Genomic DNA, 23,682 nt, shown 5'->3' with positions numbered 1-23,682 from the left:
ATCATCTCCTCTGGAGAAGCACTGCATGCAACAGCGACTGGGTCACGTGTGACTGCCTACTCCGGCACAGAGGCCCTCTTCGCAGTCTCTACATGAGAGGCGTAGTTTGTCCTTTTCCGTCGTTTATTTCTCACGTAAACCCACTCATCTTTGCCAAACTCTCGAATATCTTGTTGGCAAGAGCATGTCAAGGTACCGGCTGCGTTTCTACCGCACTAACTCTCACGCGCGCAAAACCCGCCGCATGTGCACAGAAATATGTGTATCTGCATACATGCGTACATGAGGTAAATCTGGAAAGATGCACTCAAAAATGTCTTCACAGTTATGCGTCTTCATAATCAGATTTGTCTCGTAGAACTATGGTGGAACTTGCGAGGGTCAGGCAGAGAAGCTGCCCCTCGTTAGCCCCTCGTAGGTTGGCTTCAGTCGAGGGTTACCTTCTGCGCACGGGCCACAGATGACCGAGAGTTCCGCTTCGGGTCTAAAACCTGTGCAGTATTCTTGCACAATTTTCTGTCAGTGATTTTGAGCGCGCCAGTTCCTGCGTAGACATCCCCGAATACACTCCTATGGCGCTCGAGCCTCTCGAACCCTCTGTCAGTGTTATCACTTCTCTCCCAGAAGACAGGTGCTTTCGTGTGGTATGGCATTCCCCTTCAGTGGCGTATTCTTACCCTTTGCTTCCTCAGCGTTTCCAACGCAAAACCACTGCACGTTTTATGCGTCGGCTGACACCCATTGTTCAACCCAGTCTACCAGTCTCAGAGGTTCACAACCCGAGTCGAGAAACCAGAGCCCGATTTGGGTGTCCTTACCTTCACTCCGTTCTACATTTTTCGCGCCCCCTGTTCCAACCGCGCGCGGAGAAGCTCATCATTTGTACAGAGTCACTGTCCACCAACAAATACTTGTAATGGGATGCCTGCAACACATGGTCTAGCCGTGGCCTCTACTTTTTTTTGATGCCGGCTTTGTCCGAAGGATCGGCTTTTCTTTGTCGCGTCCACCACAATGACCCAAGACCGCGGTCCAGCAGCGCGGCCAAGTCTCCTGCACACGCAAAGCAGACTATTCTGTGCCTGCAGATGAAGCACTGCAAAAAGCCGAGATTTCACCCAGCGCCCGTTCTCTGTTGAACCAGATCTTTCTTGCGGTTCACGAATTTCCGGCGGAATCGTCGACGTGACCTTCGAAACGCCGCCTCGGAGGCATCAGACGTTGCTTCCGGGACCTCACAAAGCAGGCAGCTTTCCGCGCGAAGGTCTGCCTCGTCAAACGTCTGTTGCGTTTCCCACTAGTTCCTTTAGAATCCAAAGAAGACGAGAATGCAAGTCCGCACCGCCGGAGTATGCCGGTGTCGTCCAGGGTCGGCGCGCGGCACTCCAGCGCCTCTCCCTCCGGTGTCTTTCACGGACGCGGCAAGTTCTCCTGTGCGGAAACCGCCAACGGGAACGAACCCGTCTGCGGACTGTTTGCATGGGTTGGTTTTTCCGTTTTCTCGTGCCGGCGCTGAAACAGTCAGAGGCCACTCGCTCCTTCAGACGAATCAAGCGGACAAGACGGGGCGAGTCTACAACGGGAAAGACACGCATGTCTCATGGTTCAGACCCTTTTCCACCCGGGGTCATTTACATGGTGCCTCGCAGAAAAGCTCCACTCGCTCGGCACCGAACGACCGACGTAAAAGCGCATCCCGCATCAATGTGGCCGTCGACAGGTTGACGAGCAACATTCACGATATTTCGGACATGAGTCCGCATGTGCTCACGACGGCAACAACGGCTGCAGCGAAGCGCGGCATGAAGGTCAGTTGACGGTTCAGGGTTTGACTTTAGGTTTTCTCGACAGTCCTTTCGGGTGGTTCAGTGCGACCTCCCTCTACCCCTGCATGGGTTTCCTCTGTTTTCTCTCAACACCGGACACTACGCAAGTGGTTTTTGTGTCGCGTATCCAGTCACCCGTACCGCAGCGTTCTGCTACGCGAGTCAAACGGGCGATTGCTTTCATGCGTGACAGCTGACTAAGACTAGACTACATCTTTTACATGGAGCAAAGGAGTTGAAATGGAGCGCACTGGCGCTTCCAAGAGGTGCGCAGCAACTGTTTTGAGACATTTGCGGTGTCTCTACATCTCTGGATCCAAGTTGTCTGTGCCGTCTTCCATTGTTTTTCCTGCAGGGCCATTGGGCAGCTTGCGTTTCCCGTGCGTTCGGGCTACGTCGCGGGTTAAGCGTGCGAGATGCCGCCCTTCTCTTCACCGCCACTGCCCGCATGCACGCGCAAGACGCTCGGTTTCTCGACATGCTCGCCGACGTCCTCCTGACGAAGTTTCGAAAGGTCCAGGAGCAACAGGCCCTGCAGGAGCAACTGCAGGAGCAGCAGCAGCGGCAACGCCGCCGGGACAGCTTGAGAGCAGAGTCGCCGCTTCCGGCTTCTCGAAGCCGTCCTCAATCGCATACACTTTCGCCCGATTCCCCAGGTCTGCCTGACTCTGGTTCGCAAGTTTGCCCGTCGCCTGCGTCTCCTGGATCGTTCACAGAGTGTTCATCTCAGTTGAGGTCCGCCTCTGCCCCGTCTTCGCCGTTGCCTGTCGCAGCCACATCTTCTCGTCTGCCTCCTGCGGCCTCTCCGCCTTCCTTTCCAGTCATACACCCTGCAATGTCTCTCCCGTCGGAGTCGCGTGCCGCTGCCTTCTCTCCGTTTGCCATTTACTCTGTCGCTGTGGCGTGTGCCTCGCTGCGGTACTTCAACGAGGAGCTTCTGACCGCCTTGGCCACCGGCGCAACGCATGTGCCTCTCTCAGCCTTTAATGGCTTCGACCTCGTCGGTCTTTTGGCGGCGTTTGCATCCCTGAACTTCGTGCCTCCACCCGCGTTCCTCAGGCAAGCCCACAGACTTCTTGGAAACGAAATGCGCCTGTGGACCTCTCGCGTCCAGCAGGCGCTTCACGGCCACCAGAAAAGCCTGGAAGGGCGAGCGCATGCAGCCGATCGACCGGGGCAGACTAGCGTGGTCGGGAAGCCGTCGCATGTGCCGCCACCCCCACAGTTTGGAGAGAGCTTTCCGCGAGGGTGGCCTGACGGTGGCGCTGACGAGAACTGGAAAACCCGTCGCTCTGCGGACTGCACATCTTCTTCCTGCTCCCCCCTGTCCGGTGGCAAGTGCCGGGATGAAGAGAGAATGAGCGAACACACGACCGGGTTTCGAGAAGAACACAGAGTACCCCGAGAACCTCATTTTGGTCGCGAACTTCCGATAATGGACGCTGTGACACACGGGAGTCTTCCCGACCGACAGACAGTGAACGTTGCGTCTGTTCTTCACTCCATGGCGAAGATTGCGGAACGCAGTGAAGCGCTGTCCGCACAAGGTCACAGAGAAGCGGGCCGAGATTTCGGTTTGCCCGCGAGACACGACACCACGGGAGTGAGACAGTTGCGTGACGGAGGTGGAAAGGAACAAACAGAATTTTTCAAGATTTGTCTCACGCTCATCCGGACGCATTTATCTGCACACCTCAACAGTGGTCGCATCTCCGAGAACGACCTCGTTTTCTCAGGCTGCGCCGCCAGCGACGGGACCCCTTTTGCGGCAGATCAGGCCCAACAGCCTGAACGCGAGCCACACCGAAACGTCGGCGCTTCGCGGCATGTGGCCGTCGACCCTTCGTCGAGCTTTCTTTGTCCTCGCTACAATTTTGCGTTTTCCTTAACGTCTCTTCGAGATATCTCTGCCATTGCGTGCGCGCTCAACTTCCTTCCGTCCCTGCATTTTTTTTCTGCTTTGAAAGAGTCTCAGGGTTCCTCGACTGCGACCTCTTCGGTCGTGCGGGTCATCCTCGACGACCTGGCCCTTCTGGCGCCTCGCATTGCAGAGCGCTCTGAAACCACATCTGCTGCTCCGGCTGATTTGGGCCCCCCTGCATGGGCGCCGAGCGTGACGGGCGACTCTTTGTCTTCTGTTTCTTCTTATCCTCCCCGCTCCTTTGATTCGAGGGGCGAGGCTCCGGCGACACAAGGCAGCGGCAGGCTTTCCTGTCCGAGAGGGTCCGTTCTCCTCCCTGGGGCTGGTCAAGCTGTCCCTGGTGCCGTCTCTCCGGGTGTCGCATCTTGCGCGGATCTCCGCCGTTCGTCGTCTCCTTCAACGTTTCTCTCCCTGCTTGCCATTGCGCGCGCCCACTCACGACTTCAGCCTCCAGTTCACCCGCAAGTCCACCTCTTGTCCTGTTGTCTCCGCGAAATGCAGCGACACCCATCGCTGCTCACGGCCATGCGCTTTGTCGCGCTCTGGCGCATCTTCTCCTCGTTGTGTCCGCGAAATGTGGAGGAAGTCTTCCGGTCTCGTGGCTGTTCTCGGGGCATTGCTGCAGGCCGGGAAGCCCCCCAGCTGCGCCTTCAGATGGCGCATTCTTTCTCTGGAGAAGTCACTGTTGCCGCGACTCCGAAGGAACCGTCCAGCCCTCTCTGGGTGGGCAGTGACCAGGATGTGGAACGAGTGGCCGCTCTGGGTCGCGCTGCTTTCGGATTTCTCTGTCAACATTCCGAGCGACTGATATTCGCGTGTACTCTGCCTCAGCTGGCGTCCGTTGCCTCTTCGCTGCTCGCGTTCGAACCGCTTTTCAAGACTGCTGACGCAGAAGAAGTCCGGAGCGCCTACACTGTGCAGGCTACCTCGGTCGCCAACGCGATTCGCCGCCGCTTAGTGCAGCTGTACCGCATGCAGGAGGAGAGACCTTTAGGTGCGATCGGGCAGGGAGACTTCGATCAGAGAGACGGTTTCGAGGGTGGTGCATCTGAAGTTTACAGGAGTGAAATGGAACCGACAGCGCGCATAAGCAAGTGTAATGCCTCTGCTGAGGAACTCCCTTATCCCGAATGCATCGAGACTGCACGGCAAAATGGAGCTCGGGGGAAGCTTTTAGAGCGACCACAGCAAGTTGTGTGGCTCATGGGAGTTCTAGGCCGCTTCACTCCAGAAAGCGGGCAGTACGCAGCTCTGCCTCTCTTGACTGCTCTTTGCGCCAGCGGCGGGGTAGAGAGCACGCAGAAGTATCTCAGCTCGGAGAGTCGCATCTTTGCAAGACCGGACAGCTCGCTGAAAGGGTACCCTCCAATTTCTAGTGGAAGGATCGTCCCCGGGCGCGACGGGGGTCCTAATCGCGCTAACGCAACCGAGAATCTCTCGCATGCGTTTGCGTCCACTTGGGTCCAGGGTCTGAGTGCGCAAGAGGCTGCTGTCCTGCTGAGAGCCATGGCTAGGCTGCACCTGCGGCACATCCCTCTTCTGACACAGGTTTGTGTCCACATCTCTGTGCTGCTAGATACCTCGCTCAACGGCAGTGATCAAAACGTGGACCAGCAAGAAAGAGGTACACCGATCGGAGACTCGACAGTGGTGGTTTGTGATGCCGACATAGAAAGGAAATCGACACAAGGGGGACTGAATCCGGTCTCTGAGCGGTCAAGTGAAGCGCACGATGGCAGAGCTCAGGGTTTCACCTCTGCTTCATCGTACGGTTCTATGACACCCTCGTCTTCTGGACCGTTGTGTGTTTCTGGGCATGCGAGTTCGTCGTCGCTTGCAAGCATCCTGCTTGCTCTTGCCAAGTTGGCATTTCATCCTTTCTTTCTGTCGGGGCCAAACGCTTGTGCGCTGCGATCGTCTGCCTTGCCTGTGTCTCGCATCAACGGTATGCCGCCCAGCGAGGCACAACCAGACGCATCTCGCTCCGGTATTTTTGGTGTACGCACACTGCAGCCAGTTACCCAAGGCTGCACACCGGACTCGGCAGCTGCCTCGGCCTGGACAGCCGTTTTGCGCAGCCTAACTCTCCGTTGCGAACGGATGTCGCTCGATTTTTCGGCCTCCAAGTCGCCTCCAACAGAGTCAGAAGGGCAGACGTTTCCGGAACTTGGAAGTCAACGGTGCGCTTTAATGCGAAGCAACACAGATTCAGTGGCACATGTCACAGAAGAGCCAGTGACACTATTCACTGCAGTGAATGCTCTATACGCGTTGGCGTTGGTTGATTTCGATTCCTGTTGTGTCAAGACCGTCCAAAACGGGAATCAAACGCCTCCACCATGGGAGAGTTTTGGCGAACATGGCGCTGCACAGTCCACCTCTGCTGAGCTTTGCGAAGGCTCCAACAGGGGGAGGGCTGAACGAGCTGGAGAACATCTTTTTTCGGAGGCTATTGCAGCTCTGGTAACTGTCTGCAAGGGCCACTTGTTCACCAACGGGACGCGAAACCTGAGCACGACGCCCTCGGCTGTCCAGACAGAGGGTGAGTGCGGGAGCAACAGTGAGGAAGCGGAGTTTGAAGGCAGGCTCTCCGAAAATGCAGTGAAAGACGTCGCGTTCGAAGTGGATACGTTTGATGCTGGTGGAGGGGAAAGGGGGACATCCGAGATATTCGGTCAGCTCATCGCTGTACATGCCTCTCTAGAACGGCTGCAGGCGAGTCACACCGCCACTTGTCGCTCCCGAGGAGCAGCGGCAACGCAAGAGGGGAATGCGGGATGCCCACCTTCCTCTGCCAAGGCAGTCTGTGAGCCTCAGCATCAGGGCCCTGTTTCTCCCCAGACGATGGAAACATTGAAATTGGCGAGGAACCGAGGAGAAAACGTCCTCCGGACCGGGCGCATGCCGAGTCCAGCCACACTGGCCACTTCAGGTGGGTTCTTCAAAGGAATACATTCTTCTGTTTGGTAGCCCAACGACTCACAGCGGCTAGCCGTGTGTAGCCATAGGTGCTGGTTCCCAGTTTCCGACGACAGCAACGTTATTCCTCATCGGCTATGTTCTCGGCGTACTATATCGAGTTTTGTTAGCACTCATACTTTTGCTCTGTTACAGATGCTTTTCTTTCGCCGCCGACAGGCAGCTGCATCATGATCGGTAAACGGCTACAGCCTTCGAATGTGTGCCGGGGCATACCACTTGCACGCGTGTGCGTTCTGTGGTGCAGTGACGGGATAAACTCTGCCTTTCGCGCTAATCTACAACACCGATACAACCCGTTTCGTTACCTTTGCACTTCGCTGAAGAGCGGCTGTGGAACAGCTCATGCCTGACACTACGCTGATATCCGATTTATTTGTGTGCAGCGTTCCATCGACAGGCCATGATGGCTCTTGAAGCGACTCTCCCCGAAGAGAGGTTTTTGACCGAAGTAGGCACGCGGCTGCGTGGAGGGGCACAACGCGTCCGGCGTCTGTCGGGCTGGAAAATGTTCTAAGAGATGCGGGCAGAAGGGTGCTCAGAACGGTGTGCTGTAGCTCTGCTGTCTCCCCTGGGAACAAGTTTCTCTGGTGCAATGTCTTGCGTGTCTGGTTCTAGTGGCGGTGAGTCCTTCGCAATTAGTTTCACTCCTGCTTCCGTGCAGTGGCTCCCCAGTGCATCATCTTTCTTCAATCAACGCATTCTTCAAAGCGTGTTTGGAGGTGTGTTCGTCGCAGGTTCCATTTCTCAGCGGCGTCTTTTTTATTGATTGCGTTTTGCACGAACGGAGTCCACCGGTAAGACATGGAGTGGCAAGCGATCGAAGGTGTTACCCCCTGAACGAAATTCCTATTGCGTCGATTTCTCTGCTCCATTGATCGTGGAACTTGTCTTCACAGCACTAACAGTCCTGTTTTGACCAAGACTGTGATTCGGCTCTCAATGAGGTTAGGCGGCGTCAAATTCTAATATTACTGGTAGTCTCAGAAGCAAGCAAAATAGAAAGGCAACCAACCCGATGCACGGCAGACAAAGTGATTTTTCAGAGCAAACACGCACCAGTGTCAGTGAGGATTCCGCCGTCCCACACTTTCCGACAGAGCGACCCCTCAGTTTCTGTCTCGATTTGGTCTGTCTCCGGCAACAGTCGGGAATGACTTGACGGGACCGCGGCGTGGAATGTTGCTTGCCCCCATGTTGTCCATTTTGTCCTAGCTCTCTGCGCGCCTCGTGGTTGCTTTTCTGAGGACCACAGAAATGCTAATCAGGGTTACCACTCAGGTGTGGTTTCAGGTGGCGATTGAATTCGACGGCCCGCTTCATTTTTACCATCCGGCGTGCTACTCTTGCTCAACGCCCCGGCACTCGGAGGTCGACGGTAGCGAAGCCGAGGGGAGCGCGCAGGTGGTTTTTTACGACTTTGAAGATTTCGACCAAGTCAGCAAGATTTCGTCCCATAGCGTGGAGGGCGGCACTGGACGCTCGGTCCGAGAAGATCGGATGCACCATTTCGGAGCCGATACAAAGAGACAAGCGTGTGACCCGAGCGACAAGGAAAAAAGAATGACATCTCAGCATCATCGATGGAGAGGATTGAGGGCTGCGCAGTACACGAGTTTAAGCCTTTTTAAGCAGAGGCTTCTGGAAAGACACGGTTTCCGAGTGGTTCGGATTGCCTACTCGGACTGGATGAGACTGGTAAGACGCAATCAGGTGATCCAGAAGCCTCTCTGATGAAAAATAAGTTCGTTCTTCTTTGGCAGCAGAAGCGAACCGAAGTGAATATCTGCGGATGCGTAGAGCATGCCGTAGTGCAGCGAACATGGATCTGCCCTTGCTGCAGACGACAGAAATCCGTGTCAATGACTGTAGGCATTGTGTGAAGGTTGTCTCCTGGGTAACAAACGAGGAAAACGAGAAACTTCAACAAGGCGAGGTCGCAGAAAACGAATCGGACTGGCACGTACTGGGTCGAGCGGAACGGCATTTGACGTGTTCGTTGTGTGTTCAGGACGGCGACCTGGAGAAGCAAAGGCACTTTCTTCTGCGAAAGATTGGCACTGCTCCAGACTGATAACTAGATTTTTCCGTTTCCATGTCCGAGTCTGCACTGTACTGCGTTGTGTTTGGGCCGTCCCGATGCAGACTTTCTGTGGAGTACATCCGGCTAGACAAACGCGGGCGAAAGCAAAGGCTCGCATCTCGTGTCGGTTCACCAAAAACTCAATCTATATTTCGGACCTTTGGATGAGGTGACGTTCCCTCGTGTGCTGATGAGTCAGCACTTGGTATCCGGCATGTGCGGTTCAGCCGAGCGATTCCTGGGCCCCAGAGCCTTGTTAAGAGTCCGCTGTCAATGGATCTCACACGACCGCCCGACGGGTTTCTATCGCGTAGCCAAGTGCTAGTGACAGCGGGGCACACGTGGTGCAACCAGAGGGATCTTCAGAACTGCAGCTTGTTTTCTGTGTTCTGCAGGCCCAAAAGAGAACTGCGGGTGTTCCTAGCGTCGCCAGTGCAGTTGCGTACGAACCAGGGCAGGATGAGCCGAAGCGGACTGAGACTGTACCAAACACCTGTCTGTTTCCGCTTCTCATGCGTGGTCCCTGTATGTATCCTGTCGAGAGCGATTCATGTCGGTTGTCGCGTTCATGCGTCGACGGTGTACCTAGAACCTCAGCTGGGCCTGGACGGCAGGGATGTGACCCAAGACTGTGCCCGCATGCAAAGTTTCATCAGGCCCGCATGCATCTCGAATCACATCAATGAGATGAATCGCACGCGAACTGTGCGAGACACTTCATTATCGTCTACCTATATATATATATATATATATATATATATACCCTTCATAAGTCGGCAACGGGTTTGATTCGCGTGAGCGCCCCATTGTCTCCCTAGGTGCTCCACCCCACCGCATCGTTCCTTTTCTCGTTTAGGCGGTATGTGCGGGGAAAGGAGGCAGACCTTGCACGTAAAAGACAAACGATCATGAGCACCTGGACGGGTGCGTTCGGAATTTCACGAAAAACTAGAAACTACAACGAGCCGAAGACAGTGATTACTTGATGGTTTCAATGGAACAGGTGGACAGCACTTCGCCTTTTCCTCCATCATATCGATCCAGCTAAGCTCAGCCTGTCGATGTCTGAGCATATGTCACACAGAATATCTCTTTGACTCTCTCCGCAGCTGAAGCGCGCGCTTTGTCTGTACACGAACGCGACTTAACTTGCCTGGAAGTGATTTATCGAAAGCAAAGTCCTCTCCCCTGAAATGTCATATAGATTATCGTTCCCTTTCCTCACTACGTTCACAGTGGATCATTCGCAGTGTCTCCACCTGACGCGTCGGTGAAGGCCTTCTCAGAACGCTATCTCAGGGTGGCATACAACCGAGGCATCAAATCCACGCTGGACCAGACATTTTCGTGCTCCTCTACCGTTTTTCTCTTCCGTCCGCCAAATGTTCTCCTATGCTTGAAATCTTGCCTGCTCCCTCCCTGTTTCCTTTACAGGAAGTATCACAGTAGCACCGCTTGCACAGCTGGTCCAAATCTCGATTTGCGCCCAGCAGTCGTGAGAGAGTCGCCCAGGATCACAAATTCGCAGCTGCGAAAGTGTCTCGGCACGCACGTTGGCATTTGTGTCTGCTTGGAAATCACTACACCACATTGCAAGTTGTCTTGCCCTCGAACAGCTGCCTCCAAAGCGGCGCTTTGCGTGTGTCTACAGAATCTTCACTCCTTCTCGCTTGCTCCGGCTCGAACGCATTTTCCCTTACCCTTCCACCTTCAGTCCTTTTTCCTCGCCAGCTGTCTCGGCTTCGTGTCTGCCTTCCCACGGTGCTTGGGCGCGTGTTTTTCCTTCCCTCTGTGTCGGCCTCGCACTACGGAAGAGCACGAAGGAGGACCTGCTGGACGTCGATGAACCCTCGGAAGGCGCGGCTTTCCTCCGCATCTCCTTCCTTTCCTTCGGCGTCTCGGCTGTTGCCTTCTTCACCCATGGCCACAACTGCAGGGTTGCACAGGAATTTCGACTCGCCGAAATCGATAACTTGAGAGGCCACTCTGACGTCCCCGCCGCGTTCAGCGCGGTGAAGAAGCAGCCAGCGAAAGGGAAGAAGAGTCGAGGAAGAGGAAGAGCGAGTATCTGGTGAAAACGCGTTTTTCTGCATTGGGCGCGACATGCCGCCAACTCCCGTGGACGCGTGCGACGAGCTCAAATAGCGACGAAGAGACACGCACCGAAGCCCCGCTCCGAAAAAGGAGGAAGGCAAGCTTTAGGAGCACAGACACGGAGACACAGGAAGAAAAGTTTTTGTCCAAACCGCACAGACCGAGCAACCATGCGAAATAGCCCAGGATACACAGAAAAGGGAGAAAGAAAAAAAAGACAGACCGGACAATGTGTCGGAGGTGGGAAGAAAATGCATCCCGAACCAAAACATATGTGCCATTCGTGGCGAAAACCAAAACGACGGAAGACATCAAACTTCTCTGACTTCGCTACCGCAAAAGGATGAGATGGTGCTTGGCGCTGCATCATGGTTGTTCATCACCACACAAGACAGTGTCTGTGTGCACATTTGCAGAAGTGAGCTCTTTTCTCTCCTGTCATTCGTCCAACCTGCTGACAAGCAGTGTTCCAGTCCGGCTTTGTCACGCAACATTTGTGTGTACAAAGTAAATGCATTCAAATGCGTATGTATCCGAGCACAATCTGGACGTAGAGGCCACTAAAGGTCAACTGCTTTCTCTGATCTTTTAATTATCAGACGATTCGAAGCAGGTCCGTTGTCTGTGAATCGGTACTGTACAAATATCATGATATTCACTTTGGTAGTCTCCTTTCTAATGTTAGCCTGTACGGAATACACGGATCGGATTCTTGTTGGCCTGGCACCTGTTTAGTAACTGGATGAACGCTTTTTATGCCTGGAATGTATGGATAATACTCTGATTGTCCGTTTCTTCTACCCCGCTACGTCTGTTCCCGAGAACACCTCAAAAACTCACCTATATATAACATTGTGAACTGAGAAACGCGTCACACTTTCTCCCGTGCTGCCTAATGTTCCGAGCAGAAAAAGCGCATTGAGTACCCCAGTGAGCGTGTGGGATTCCTTTATCATCGTTGCTTGTCATTTATCTCACTTTTTGTCTCCAAGGAGCAGGTCCTCAACTGTCATTTCCCTGGGGAAAACCGCGTGCAGCTCGTGCTCTTTTCTCCGGGAGCTTAACCTGGCCTCTCCTTGTCGATCGCCTCTTCCTGCTATCACCCCTCCACTTCCGTCGTAAAGAGGTAACTTCTGTCTGCCCCGAGACGACAACCAATGTCCCTCTGCGGCCGCGTCTTGTGGGCGTTTCCCTTCTCTCTCTCTCGCGAAAATGTGGCGGAGAGAAGAAAGCGCTGAACTCGCCGGCGCGTCTCCCGCCCCAAAGCGGATCGAGCACAACACGCGCCCGCTCGCGATCACCGGCGGGCCTCTGGAAGCAGAGAGGCGGAGAAAAAGAGATGCATAAGCCAAACGACGCAGGCGACTTAAAGAACACGCTGGCAACTTGGGCATATGCTAGAGAGCCACAGGTAGGCAAACCTGTAGACAAATCCGCAGCTAATCCTGCAGACAACTTTCTACTTATTTGGTTCCTAAGCTCCCCGTACACAGGTGTGCAATAATATCAAAGGTACACACACATCAAAAAACAGATACGCAGATATATACATTGAGATAGATAAATAATGATGTGAATAACTGGCACCACCGAAAGGCGGTCGCACAAGGCCTGTGTATACGCGTATAGAGTACCGCGGCCCTGCACGCCGGTACTTCTTTGAAATTCAAATGCAGAGGCTTGTAAAGCTTACAGCATCACAGTAGGGGGATGGTTGCCGGCTGGAAGAGGCAGAGCCTTAGGCCCTAAGACCCACGTGCCAGTAGCCGACCCTAGGAGGCTTGGCCGCTGTTTGTCGGAAGGGGTCTCTATGAGATCGAAGGGAGACGCCGCGGACGACCTAACGACTCTGGAGAGAAAAGCAACAGTATCGGACGTCGGAAACAGGAGAGTCTCACGCGGCTTTGTCTTCCCTACCGGAGAGTTAAAAGATTAGAGGGCACAGAGGACTGAAGAACGAGTTGGAGGGAAAACGGTAAAACCTCCATACACACGATCGGCTTCCTCTGAGGCAGAGCCAAGCCCAGCGACACAGACGCTTCCAACGGGACTTTGGATTGCACGGAATCGAGGAAAAGGAAATAGCATATTTTCCTACACCACTTGCAGTGCACTCTACCGGAACCACTCCAAGGATTACACGCTTCTTCAATTTGCGGCGTGAAAGTGAAGAAGAAATACGTGTCCGACCAGGGTGGCACACAAATCACTCATGAAACCACTGCATGAGGACGAAGTCCTTCAGCACCTAGGGAGCTGAAAATAGTTCCTTTTTTCTCCGAGACACAAAGGACCGAGTTCTTTACAACTGCTCCCGCGCCATTAAGAAAACCATGCAAGAAGGAGCAGCGTGCAAGTGTGGATCCTGGTGCAATCAACAGAATTTGGAACAAAAACAAACGTAATCTCACGCGTCAATGTGAGGGTACAACGTGATACACCCAGACATCAAGCACAGTCCGCACCACACACGCACTGCCTACCGGCCGTAGAGAATGGGCTTTGCATCCTCCTGGGTCACCGAGGATCTGGGCAGACTGAAGAAGGTCCAGGCTTCGTCCACAGGGTCGCTGAAGGTCCACGCCAAGCGGTTAGCGTCTGTACACCAGAAGGGCGTTACCACACAGGCAAAGGGCAAATGCAGGCGAAACGTCGAGAGAAAACTCGAAACACAGCCAGCGAACCTGCGTTTTTCACAAAAAAGTAGAGACTCGAACGAAACCTGGCAATCATCCAACGGTTGAAATCACCGAACTACGTGGGCACCCCTGGTTATGGCACTGCCACAAACACATTCGAGGCTGCTGAACTGCTCCGTCTACAATCCCGCACGTAGATCGAACGAGTGCTTCTGAGCACAGTCAACGGGATACACCGTAGAAGAGTAGCCATGTGAACGCACATGGCCCCACGAGGGTCCACAAATACAAGCATATCGGTCTAGGAGTGTGCAGGAATGCATGCGCGGACGGCAACTGACACATTGATGGATAGAAAGAGAGGGAGATGGATAACAGATGTGCACGAAGTCCACACGCTTGCTTAAACGAGAACGGGGTCGAAGAAGAGAAAAAGCAGCTTACGCTCAACACCGCTGCCATCGTCCTCTACCTTCCAAAGGTTTCCCGGATGTCGCGGAGGGAACGGAGCTGCGCAAAAGACAGATAAGGAAAAAAACAGCAACGACGAGTTTTCCTCTCCACAGTTCTGGTTCGCGGATCATTTGTACAGGGACAATATCTACTTATAATGTGATAATTACAATGCATGGTCTAGCTTTGTTCACTAATTGTCCTAGGAAATAGGAGATCGCGTTAGTTCTTGGGAAAACGACTTCCGAACCACCAATATAGATTGGTACAAAGAAGTTACCATAACCTCCGTGCAAAGCCGCCATTAAGACTCGATCATTCGCTCTGCCCTCTCTTCACCCACGGTCGTTTCTCTACTTTGTGTGTTGTATATTTACCTCTTCTACTCTTCTCTTTCCGCTACTTGCATGGTTCCCTCATTCGCCGAATGCTCACCTTCCAAGCCTAACTGAGCCTCCGTGTTGAACAGCACCGCTCGTTGCCCCCTGAGATGGAGAACGGCAACGCACGGACACCCGAACAGCAGGTGCAGATTCCATAGAAGACAGCAATCTCCAAAGGCCGTGCAGAGCCTTGACACAGCTGTTCTCTATCGCGAAAAAGAGCACAGCCTCTACACACTATTTGCAATCAATGGAAACGTCACTACAAATGGAGAAGCAGGGCAATGAGGAAAACCTAGAATTGCCGATGCGAATCAGACAGCATGCACACAGCGTATTTCTATTCCTCACGGCTGCGTAAGGTTCCGTGAGTCCTCTCAAATCCCCGATGTTCTAGAGCGGTTCCACCTGGCGCATAGATCAACCTGCGGTGCTTCGCCAGCCTGTGCATCTCTCCTGCAAGAAAGCGGCAGTCTGAGAGAGCTGAGGAATGTTTGCACGAAGGAGTGACAAGACAAGAAGAGAAAGAAGCAAACGAAATCCCGGTTTCCCGTCCCGTCGTCGACTTACACCGGCTTCACGACGTTCCACACGTGCGAAAAAAGGTACAGGAACGTGAAAAAGACCAGAAAGACGTTGATGGATCCCCACTGAAGACAAAAACACGAAAGGCCGAAATCAGAAATTGGCAAAGACATTAAGCGAAGTGAAAGACCAACGCCAGACACGCATCCCTGTTCACGGTTTGTCCGTCGTCTGGCTACTTTTTCACCCCTTTCCTCTCTGGCGTTCTCTCGCCTTCGCTGCTTCGTCCTTCCACGCATTGAGCCCTCTGTCGCTTCGGTTCCTGTCGCCTTCTTCCACGACTTGGACCTTCCGTGATACCGTTGTTTCTACGGGTTCACTCTCTCTGTGTGTCCAGCTTCTGCCTTCCTTCTTTCAACACCCACTCCAGTTATGAGACACAGACGCCCACGTTCTGTACGATTGCTGTATATTTCCCTCCCCCCCTCTCCGCAGCGGACTTTCCCCTCCACCTTTGCTTGCCACTCACGGCGCGTGCGCGGCGATGTTCCTTCGGAGTTACACACCACAGCATAGCGCCGACAACCCACAGCAGAGGGAACCAGCAGAGACAGCCAGTGACGAGGAGGAGCTGGTGACAGGACGGGTCGTCTTCGTCATCCTCGTCTGCACGAGTCGTAGCTGTCCGGTCGGTTGTTGCTGGGGCTGGGCCTTCCGTCGCTTCCTGCTGGTCTTCTCGCTCGCGGCGAAGTCTTCCCACGGCACCTCGAAGTGAGGCAAGGACTGCTGAGGACTGTACACGAATCCTCTCACCCAACTCTCCAACAGTCGATCGCCAGGTCCCCTCACCTGCCCCTGCGACCCCCTCCCGCTCCGGTCGTGGTGCCTGGAAGTCCGTCTCAGGTCCGTCCCCCTCGCCGGTCGCTGGGAGTCTCCCCATCTCGATGTCCCCCGCAGGGCCCTGGGGACGGGTGGCAGAAGGGGACTGGGAAGAGAGGAGAAATCCGGATCGCCACCGCCACCTGGGAGGGCTGGCCGCTTGTCCTGGATCTCTCGCTGTCGCCTCGACGCCAGTTTCTAACTCCCCGTCCTCCGTCGCCTGCATCAAAGCCGGGGCCCCCAGCACAGCCACTTCTCTGGCTGGCGCAGGCGAGAAAGACTCAGAGAAAGAGACGGGATTTTCCTCCTCTTCGCGCTCCCCGGAAGGCACACCTGTCATCGGCACGTAGCGCCGTCGCCTTCTTCGTGGGCGCACTCCGAGGGCCCGTCGCCCCAACGTCGAGGCACCTGGCGTCCGGCCCTGAGTCGAGGAAGAAGAAAGACGCTGGAGACCTAGACGCTTCCAAAGCCAAGACGTAGGACCGGAGGACATCGGCGCGTCTGTTGGACTGCCGGCGTACTCTTCCTGGTCGTCCTCGAGTACGTCTTCTTCCGACAGGTCCTGGGAAGAGTCCTCCGAACTGCTAGGCCTGCCCACAATTTCAGATGCTCCAGCGAGCGGCGCAGACGAAAATGGAGACGGTGAAGAACCTGAGTGACCTTCCTGGGTCGGTCTCGCTTCCGCCGGCTTAGGCGCCGAAGGAGGTGGAGGAAGATACGACGCGGGAGAGCCGGCAGGCACCCCTGTCGTCGGGGCACTGGACGAGAAGGCGGCAGCACCTCCACTGTCTGTTCTCGCTGCTCGTGTCTGAGGAGGTGGAGACGAGGCGGCTGCAGTTCCACCGGAGACCAAGCGCGGACCTCCACTTGCAGGGTTTCCAGCAGAGCGTTGAGTCGACAGCTGAGACTGGGGGGCGTCCAGGCGCTGCATTTCTGCGTGTTCCTCGCTTGTCCCGGAACTTCCTCGATCTCCCAGAGGATCGGAAGACGACTGCGCTGTCATCTCAGCAGCCGAATTCCTCACAGAGCCAAAAACGCTCGCGGGTTTCCACCACCGCCGGAAGAATCCGCCCGTTCCGGAAGGCCGAAGGGACGAAGCGTGCGACGCCACATCCCCGAGATGGTCTGAGAAGAAGGCGCGTGTATCAAAGTCGTTCATCACCTCGTTTTCAAGCAGAAAGGTTTCCTCTTCGCCGGTTCGACCTAGGACAGTCGGTAACGGTGGAGGCATCGAAGCAAGCGCCAGTGCCGCGTCTTCAGCGCTAAGCATAGGAATCTCAGGGAAGGCCGAAGACCTGGCTGCACGCTCGTCCGAAATCAAAGGAGCAGGACAGGACGAAGAAGGGGAGACAGCTCCATTGCTGAGAGAAGCAGGTGGAGCTGACGGGGCATACGCATGCGACGATGGGCCAGAAACGGCCTCACTCGTGGCGACAGAAGAAGACTGCTGGTGGCTCTGGCGCTCGCGAACAAAGCCGGAGTACAACGAACTTCCTTGACGGTGGCCACGGCCTCGATCGTCCCCTCCATTTACCTCCTGAGATTCCAAGGAGGACGATGGGCGTGCGGGGACGGTCGGTGCCATGGTGGACTTGAAAAGGTAAGGAGACGAGAGGAGGAAGAAAAGCGGACAGACGCAGGTCAAGGAGGATTACATGCACCAGGATAGTCCTCGCAAAGAGTAGACATCATCCCTGAATGGCTTCATCCCTCACCAGGTTCAGTGGTGTCCTGATCTCAAAACAGATTCGTTTGAAGACACACATCTCCTTGTCGAAAAACAGTTCCAGACCATGCCGACGCTGGTTCCATCGAAGAGTATGGACACCAAAAAAACTCCTTCTGACGAGTGCTCGCGCGGCGTTGCAGCCTGAGGAAAAACAGCCGCCATAACGTGGGGCTGTTAGTGTCGAATCTTCACATTATACTCCTTGCAGTTCCTGGAGGGCATCATGTCCAGCCCGCCAGCCGAAGTAGTGACTGTTTCGTACCCTGTTTGCTAAGGACCCCTGTTTGGAAGGTGCAAGACGACCGAACGAGTGCAAATAGCGAAAATCATACAAAAATTGCCGAAATGTAGAACCGTTGGCACGCGATAGAGGACAGGAAGCGAGCCAATGACAGTGCTGAGACAACTGAATGGCCTTAGGAAACGAGCGGCGAAAGGAACATCCCCGTGAAACCACGAAGGAGGCGCACTTGAATCGGGAAGCGCTGGGAGCACAGAAGCAAAAAAAACGAACTAACTGTTTTGCAATACAGCGGAGAGACGGAAAGGCCGTCCCTGAGAAAAGAAACAAAAGGAAACGCGGAAAAGTGATCGCAAGTTACCCCTTGAAGGCTACAACAAACGGCAACAAAGCAAGCACACGCTTTTTCATCGATATCTTCCTCATCTGAAGAGAGTCCTCTGCAGTTTTCCAAAAAACAGTTAAACGAAATGTCCCACATGTCTTATTTGTGTGCGCTGTTCTCAGAAAGAAGATCTCTGTGATGACTAGGGAACCGACAACTGCAACTGCTTCGACAGCATGCGTGAAAAATCGCAAGGTAACAAGTGGACAGCCAAGATACTTCGCGTTCATCTATGTTTTCTTTCGGGTGAAAGAAAGCCACGAGAAGTTTGTGACGTTCATCTGCACAACTGTCTTTTTCCAAGAAATCAGCGAAAAGTTTTGAGTGTTGCATCGTGTTTGCCTGGGGCACCAAAAGACAAGGAGTTCCGCCAGTTGACGGCTGCGCATATCGCGGTGTGCTCCAACCTGAATGCATCACGTAGTTTTGGTTTTCTAATTCCAATCACATTTGCATTCCAAACGAAACAAGCATCACTCTAGCGGACCGATGGACCCTGAGATAATAACGCGCATTCCTTTGATTTGCAGTCCGGAATGAAGACGCATTTTCTAATAGCAATTCGTGTTAGGTTTTTTCATCGTCCGCCGCATCCTGTGACGCACAACGGGTCACCGGTGTTTGTTTGGCAAAGAAGTGGATAAACCAATCGACGCTGAACAAAACAGCGTACGATTTATTCATGCAGAGGCTCACTAAGATTTACAAAAGTGATTCCTTCACCAGATGCGGCGTCTCTGACTGAAGGGAGTTCCGGACTCTAGCATGCTGTGGCGTAACATAGTCTGAATCAAACGAACAATGGTGCTCGGCTTTGCCCAGACCAGCGTTTATCACGATTGTCCCGACATCTCACGTGTGCGTTTCCGGGTGACTGTGTGGTACCTTAGTCCTGTTAATTGTAACGCCGCACGGATTGTGATCGGCAAGGACAGAAGATGCAGCAGAGTGCCCACCGAAGTTGTCGGGGTGCACTGCGAAATGCAGTCCCCTCAAAACACTAGTTCAGGAAAAGATAAACAACCTTTCCATCCCAACTCGGCCGCACATGTCCGACGGTATTGCGAAGACATTGTTTGGCAAGAGAAATTAATTAACCCAACGTGAGTTCTCACCTCAGCCTTCACTGGATCCGCTTCAAACCTGAGCAATCACGGGATGTGCTTCGGCGGCCTGTTCTTCACCACAAACATGACTTTCCAGCCTCTCACTGCCTCAAAAGTCGGAACGCAAGTAATAGTCGCAAGACGGAAGAGAAAGTGTAATAGGCGAATCAGATGAGGGATTTAACAGAACCAATTCTTTTGTCCACTACTGTCTGTGCAATTATTGCTGCTTCTATATGCGGGTGCGGTGAGCTGTGATTTTTGTTATTTTTCAACGTCTTCCTGAATGTGACCTTGTTCTCAGAGAAGAAGCGGTGTACATGAATGCCTCCTGTCATGTTCGGGCAGAACATCAGAAGTTCGAGTTGTTTCAGTCGCAAATAAGAATGCTCAAGGAGGGGAGAGCAGTACCTTTTACACGTCTCAGTAGCGGCATCTATACAATTACTGACCGGGATCTGGCCGACGGCTGTATCCCGAAACAAATTCAAGCTTTTCATGACCTCTACGCGAGCCCGCCTCTCTACAATTCGGACGCCGTGTGAGTCCGATCACGAAAGAGTGTAGCATTTTCTCTCATCTAATGGAAACCGTCCTGCGAGGTATACGCTTGTATCTCAGACGGTGTAAATCGTCGAGTTTTTCCTCGCTTTCGAGCTTGGTCAGTCTGAAGCATGCAGGGTCTCCTTTTACACTATATCCTTGCAGAAGAGCCATAGTGATTCGTCCAGTAAAAGGCCGGGCCGCCGAGTACATCATCAATACAGCAAGCGTAACAGTCACAACACATCGAATCTCTGAATCCTCTATACATCAAGCCATACGCAGCATGTCATCTATGCGGGGACTTGTTTGTCTAGGTGTCTCATGCGTACCAATAGATCAGGGCCAAGATCGGGAGATGAAAGCTCGCCAACCGACACCGGTCATCGAAACCTTTCCTAGCAAGGTATTCCCAGAACGTATGTTTGTATCGTTTCTCTGCTCTGCCGCTTTCACGGTGGAGGCTTTTAACGAGGAGAAGTGACGTAATTTCTGTGTGACCCTCTATGTAGACAAGCTGAGATGGCCCAAGTTCGAACGGAGCCCGGTGCAGGTGCCGCCGTTCTAAGCGCTGCAGAACGATTTTGCACTGAAACGATGTACATAATGGCATCGATCGAAAGCACAGGGTATGTTTCGTCACGTAATTGTAGACGCACTCCGCATGATGACAGGAAAAACACAAGCTGCAAGAGATAACGTTTTCGCTGGTAGCTCGTACTCTGACGCCCGGTCATGTTGTGCCCTTTGTGTTCGTTTAGGATCCCAGAAGACGTTGTTCTTTGCCACATCACGTACAACCAAAGAGGAAACGTTGTCCGAATGACGGTATGTCGCTTCCAAGAGTTAGTCTGCTTACTTGTTCTACCAGCTCGTTGCCAGGCCTCTTGCTATCACGAATTTACGCTATATAAGAAGACGCTTATTTTAGACGTCATGTGACGTTGTCCTTGTCTCATCTGACAGCCAGGCTTCTCTGAATACGGCAAGACGTTCCGGGCGACCACACCGCTGGTACGCATCTCAGACAGCCTCAGCAGATTTTTCGCTTCACCTGAAAGCGATTGAGACTGCATGGTGCTTCCACCCATTGTTACTATATTTTATTTTCCAGTCAATGAGCCTTGCTTTAGAGACCAAGATGAGCCATTGAGCACCGTCCAGCGCCCCAAGCGATGTTCCTAAAGCTTGCCCTGAAGTCCACCGTCACATTCGTTTTGGTCTATTGCGAGTTCAGGGTGTACCTTACGAGTATACAATTGATGATGTGACACAGTGTGACGAAGGGAATAAGCCAGTCGACGCCGCTATCGAGCCCTTCCCCTTAAGGGCGAATCCAACAGCAGTACCGATGATCCGGGAGGAAGTGTGGTCTGCTTGGGGAGAAATCGAAAGCTTCGACAGAACCGGAGTACATGCGATCGATTCGTCCAGCACTAAGGCCTTCCCAAACCAGCATTGGGATGAGATCGGCCCTAATAAATGTGGTCTGAGTAGAGATATGCTTCACCAAGAAAGTGAGGGTTGCAGTTCTGGTACTAGGGACTACAGTCACATTTTTCGCAGACACAGACAGAACCCAGGATATCCAAAATTGTGTTCATTTGGGATACACAGCTCGCGTGTACCGCTTAGGCGCACTGCTCCCTGACATCAATAAAAGCGTGAGTCGCAACAGGGAAAGGCACCTTCAAGTCGAGGAGAAAGAGAGAGAGGGAAAGTCTTCGATCACGGAGTTGCCTGTTGAGGCCCACTCAGGTGTCTAAATGGGCACAAAAATGACCCTCTTTTCTGTGGTTTTTGTGCAACAGCATGATTCTTGACGCAGGACTGAAACACACTCTATCCGCCTGTTCTTTCACACAGAAGTCCATCTGAACAGACGGACAGCAGGATACTACTTGACGCATCCTGCGGTCGTGAACTTGGAACCCCTATGTCCTGCTGTAATGCAAAGATAGCTTTTCCCCTTCGTGTGGCCGGTGTGTGACCCAGCTCGGAGAAGCCTCCTGAAACAACTTCAACCCTGGGCGCGGGCGCTGGAATGGATCTGCCCAAAATTCGTGTGAGTATCCATAAGTGAGGTGTGAAAAAGCAGCGGGAAGAACGTGGTCATAAAGCTCAAGGAGCATCGGCTTGACAGCATACTGCATTTGTGAAAGGCGCCTACAGTGGGTTGTCATCCTTGCCCGGGAAAAGAATGCAGACAACTGGCAACCATGTGGTCTGTCTACTGTGCTTGGAAATCTTGGACAGGTATCTTCTATACGAGTTGCAGTTGCCTCAGTCAAAGGGTAGGATCATCAGAGCTGACGAGGGGCACGTGGGGAATGATGAGAGCCGCAGTGCTGAACGTGAGGAGCGTGGGAACACACGCAGCAATACCAGTGACGCCCACCTGTTGCAACTTAATGTCGTCATTTAATAGTACTTACTACACCATCCTCTCGTGATGGGTGCTAACGCGTCTCAGGTGGAAACTTGTTGCGTAGTGCCGAGTCCTCACAGTTTGTAGCATCCCCCACGTGTCGTGGAGCTCTCTTTTCGTATTTTCTGTTACTGTAGGAGGAGGGACCAGCTGCGGCCATGTGTTGCCAGATATGATACGCATACACTTGCATGTGCCCCGACGTTGCAACTATAGCTGATACGGCGGTCCCAGTTTGACACTCACTTCAGTCTCTTCTTGAGGGAAAAGTATCCCGCTGGCCATCACCGTTATGCCTGGGCGACTGCAACATCTAAGAATTAGTGCGCCGCCTCGTTTGTTCAGCTTGGTCCGTTGATTACGTTGGCGATGGATTTGAGCGGCGACAGGGCAAGAGGAGACACAAGTGCGTTTGTCATTCTCCAAAAGTGGGGTGTACTTGTACTCAATGCCACCGTAGTCCAAAAACAGGGACGGCAGACAAGAATCTGATCAGGGTTACAAACATAGTGGAAAGCAGCGAATCACTTTCCTGCTGCAGTATCGTGAAGATCTCACATGTAAACGAACAAGGGGGTTCTACTGATGATGCACTTAGACTACAACCTAATTCCACATTATGGCAAGGAATCGAACACCCCGGTTCGCTGCCTCTCGACACAGCGCAACCGTCTTTGAGTTCGGTGGCAGTCTTTGGCCTGTCAGACGTGAAATGTCCTCATACTGGAGATTTTCAGTCACCTGTGTTGATGGTGTTCAGGCTCATTGGGGCGACATCGATCAGCTGCGGAGCGAATGGAAGTGGCCTCCACGTGTTTTCTCATGTAAGGTCCTTTACCTGAGGAAAGGTTTGCCAGAGCGATTGCTCTTCTGTCCTTGTCTGCTGCTTGCATAGCGCAGGCGGTGCGCATTTCATTTGTGAAGTCATCTATGATTTTTCTTGTGGTTGGTGTGGTGCTCGTTCCCCGCGACTAAAAGCCTTTCGAAGTTCACCTTCATAAAAAAGGCGAGGACGTGACTGGCGACCCCCTCGTACACTCATTGAACAACGACGCCAACGAGTTCCCAAGACTGTATTTCCAGGTAAGGTGGGTAGCGCGCATCACCACAGCCGCGTGATAAATCGGTTTAACATTCGAGTCCAGTACGCCTGGACATCACGCTGTCCTCCTCGATACTTATTCCTAACAGGGGGGTGTTATACCGGATAAAACCAAACCACACGTTCAGCTGCAGCCGACTCGAAAAATGTCACATGCAATATAAAAACGCAGCCTGGCAGTGTCCGTGACACTATCACGGACAGCTACCCAGACGGCTCTGAATAATCTTGTCCTATCACATACCTTAGTCTGATTACTCATGGGCAATAATGTCTGGCGCATAAGTTAAATGGCTTTACCAAGGTCAGACACGGTAGAGAACAGATTGAACAAAGAGACATCACGGCCAATGGATGGTTGTGGAA

The 23,682-nt window shown here is 53.3% G+C and overlaps 3 protein-coding genes across 3 annotated transcripts; 2 read left to right on the top strand and 1 right to left on the bottom strand.

Moving 5' to 3' along the window:
• Positions 1-131: 131 nt before the first annotated feature.
• On the top strand, positions 132-9,540 carry TGME49_202240 (RAP domain-containing protein). The gene is made up of 6 exons (XM_018779196.1): positions 132-1,808; positions 2,182-6,679; positions 7,113-7,177; positions 7,464-7,523; positions 8,020-8,424; positions 8,738-9,540. Exons 1-6 carry the CDS (start codon positions 1,329-1,331, stop codon positions 8,798-8,800), a joined length of 5,571 nt encoding a protein of 1,856 aa, XP_018637412.1. The 5' UTR covers positions 132-1,328; the 3' UTR covers positions 8,801-9,540.
• Positions 9,541-9,584: 44 nt separating this feature from the next.
• TGME49_202250 (hypothetical protein) lies at positions 9,585-18,245 on the bottom strand. Its single transcript, XM_018779197.1, has 8 exons — positions 15,433-18,245; positions 14,949-15,028; positions 14,431-14,480; positions 13,987-14,052; positions 13,387-13,501; positions 12,597-12,752; positions 11,882-12,214; positions 9,585-11,005 (listed from the first exon to the last, which is right to left on the bottom strand). The coding sequence occupies exons 1-8, from the start codon at positions 17,365-17,367 to the stop codon at positions 10,615-10,617; spliced, it is 3,126 nt and encodes a 1,041-aa protein (XP_018637411.1). The 5' UTR covers positions 17,368-18,245; the 3' UTR covers positions 9,585-10,614.
• Positions 18,246-18,420: 175 nt separating this feature from the next.
• On the top strand, positions 18,421-23,682 carry TGME49_202255 (hypothetical protein). Its single transcript, XM_018779198.1, has 9 exons — positions 18,421-19,240; positions 19,548-19,784; positions 20,299-20,415; positions 20,548-20,614; positions 20,753-20,800; positions 21,024-21,303; positions 21,404-21,450; positions 21,782-22,620; positions 22,975-23,682. The coding sequence occupies exons 1-8, from the start codon at positions 18,939-18,941 to the stop codon at positions 21,797-21,799; spliced, it is 1,116 nt and encodes a 371-aa protein (XP_018637410.1). The 5' UTR covers positions 18,421-18,938; the 3' UTR covers positions 21,800-22,620; positions 22,975-23,682.

The sequence above is a fragment of the Toxoplasma gondii genome, chromosome VIIa (genome assembly GCF_000006565.2).
Source record: "Toxoplasma gondii ME49 chromosome VIIa, whole genome shotgun sequence".
In the NCBI taxonomy this organism is placed as follows: domain Eukaryota; phylum Apicomplexa; class Conoidasida; order Eucoccidiorida; family Sarcocystidae; genus Toxoplasma; species Toxoplasma gondii.
Note: the sequence above shows the minus strand (reverse complement) of the source record. Positions and strands in the feature narration are given on the sequence as shown.

Coding starts and splice junctions, on each gene's coding strand:
- TGME49_202240 (XM_018779196.1), top strand. CDS start 1,329: ATGCAAGTCCGCACCGCCGGAGTATGCCGGTGTCGTCCAGGGTCGGCG. Junction 6,680..7,112: donor AGCCACACTGGCCACTTCAG/GTGGGTTCTTCA, acceptor ATTTGTGTGCAG/CGTTCCATCGACAGGCCATG. Junction 7,178..7,463: donor AAGAGAGGTTTTTGACCGAA/GTAGGCACGCGG, acceptor TGTTCGTCGCAG/GTTCCATTTCTCAGCGGCGT.
- TGME49_202250 (XM_018779197.1), bottom strand. CDS start 17,367: ATGGCACCGACCGTCCCCGCACGCCCATCGTCCTCCTTGGAATCTCAG. Junction 15,029..15,432: donor AACATCGCCGCGCACGCGCC/GTGAGTGGCAAG, acceptor TTTTGTCTTCAG/TGGGGATCCATCAACGTCTT. Junction 11,006..11,881: donor CTGCTCCTTGGAGACAAAAA/GTGAGATAAATG, acceptor GTGCTCCTAAAG/CTTGCCTTCCTCCTTTTTCG.
- TGME49_202255 (XM_018779198.1), top strand. CDS start 18,939: ATGGTGCTCGGCTTTGCCCAGACCAGCGTTTATCACGATTGTCCCGAC. Junction 19,241..19,547: donor GAGAAATTAATTAACCCAAC/GTGAGTTCTCAC, acceptor CCTTGTTCTCAG/AGAAGAAGCGGTGTACATGA. Junction 20,615..20,752: donor GAAACGTTGTCCGAATGACG/GTATGTCGCTTC, acceptor CTCATCTGACAG/CCAGGCTTCTCTGAATACGG.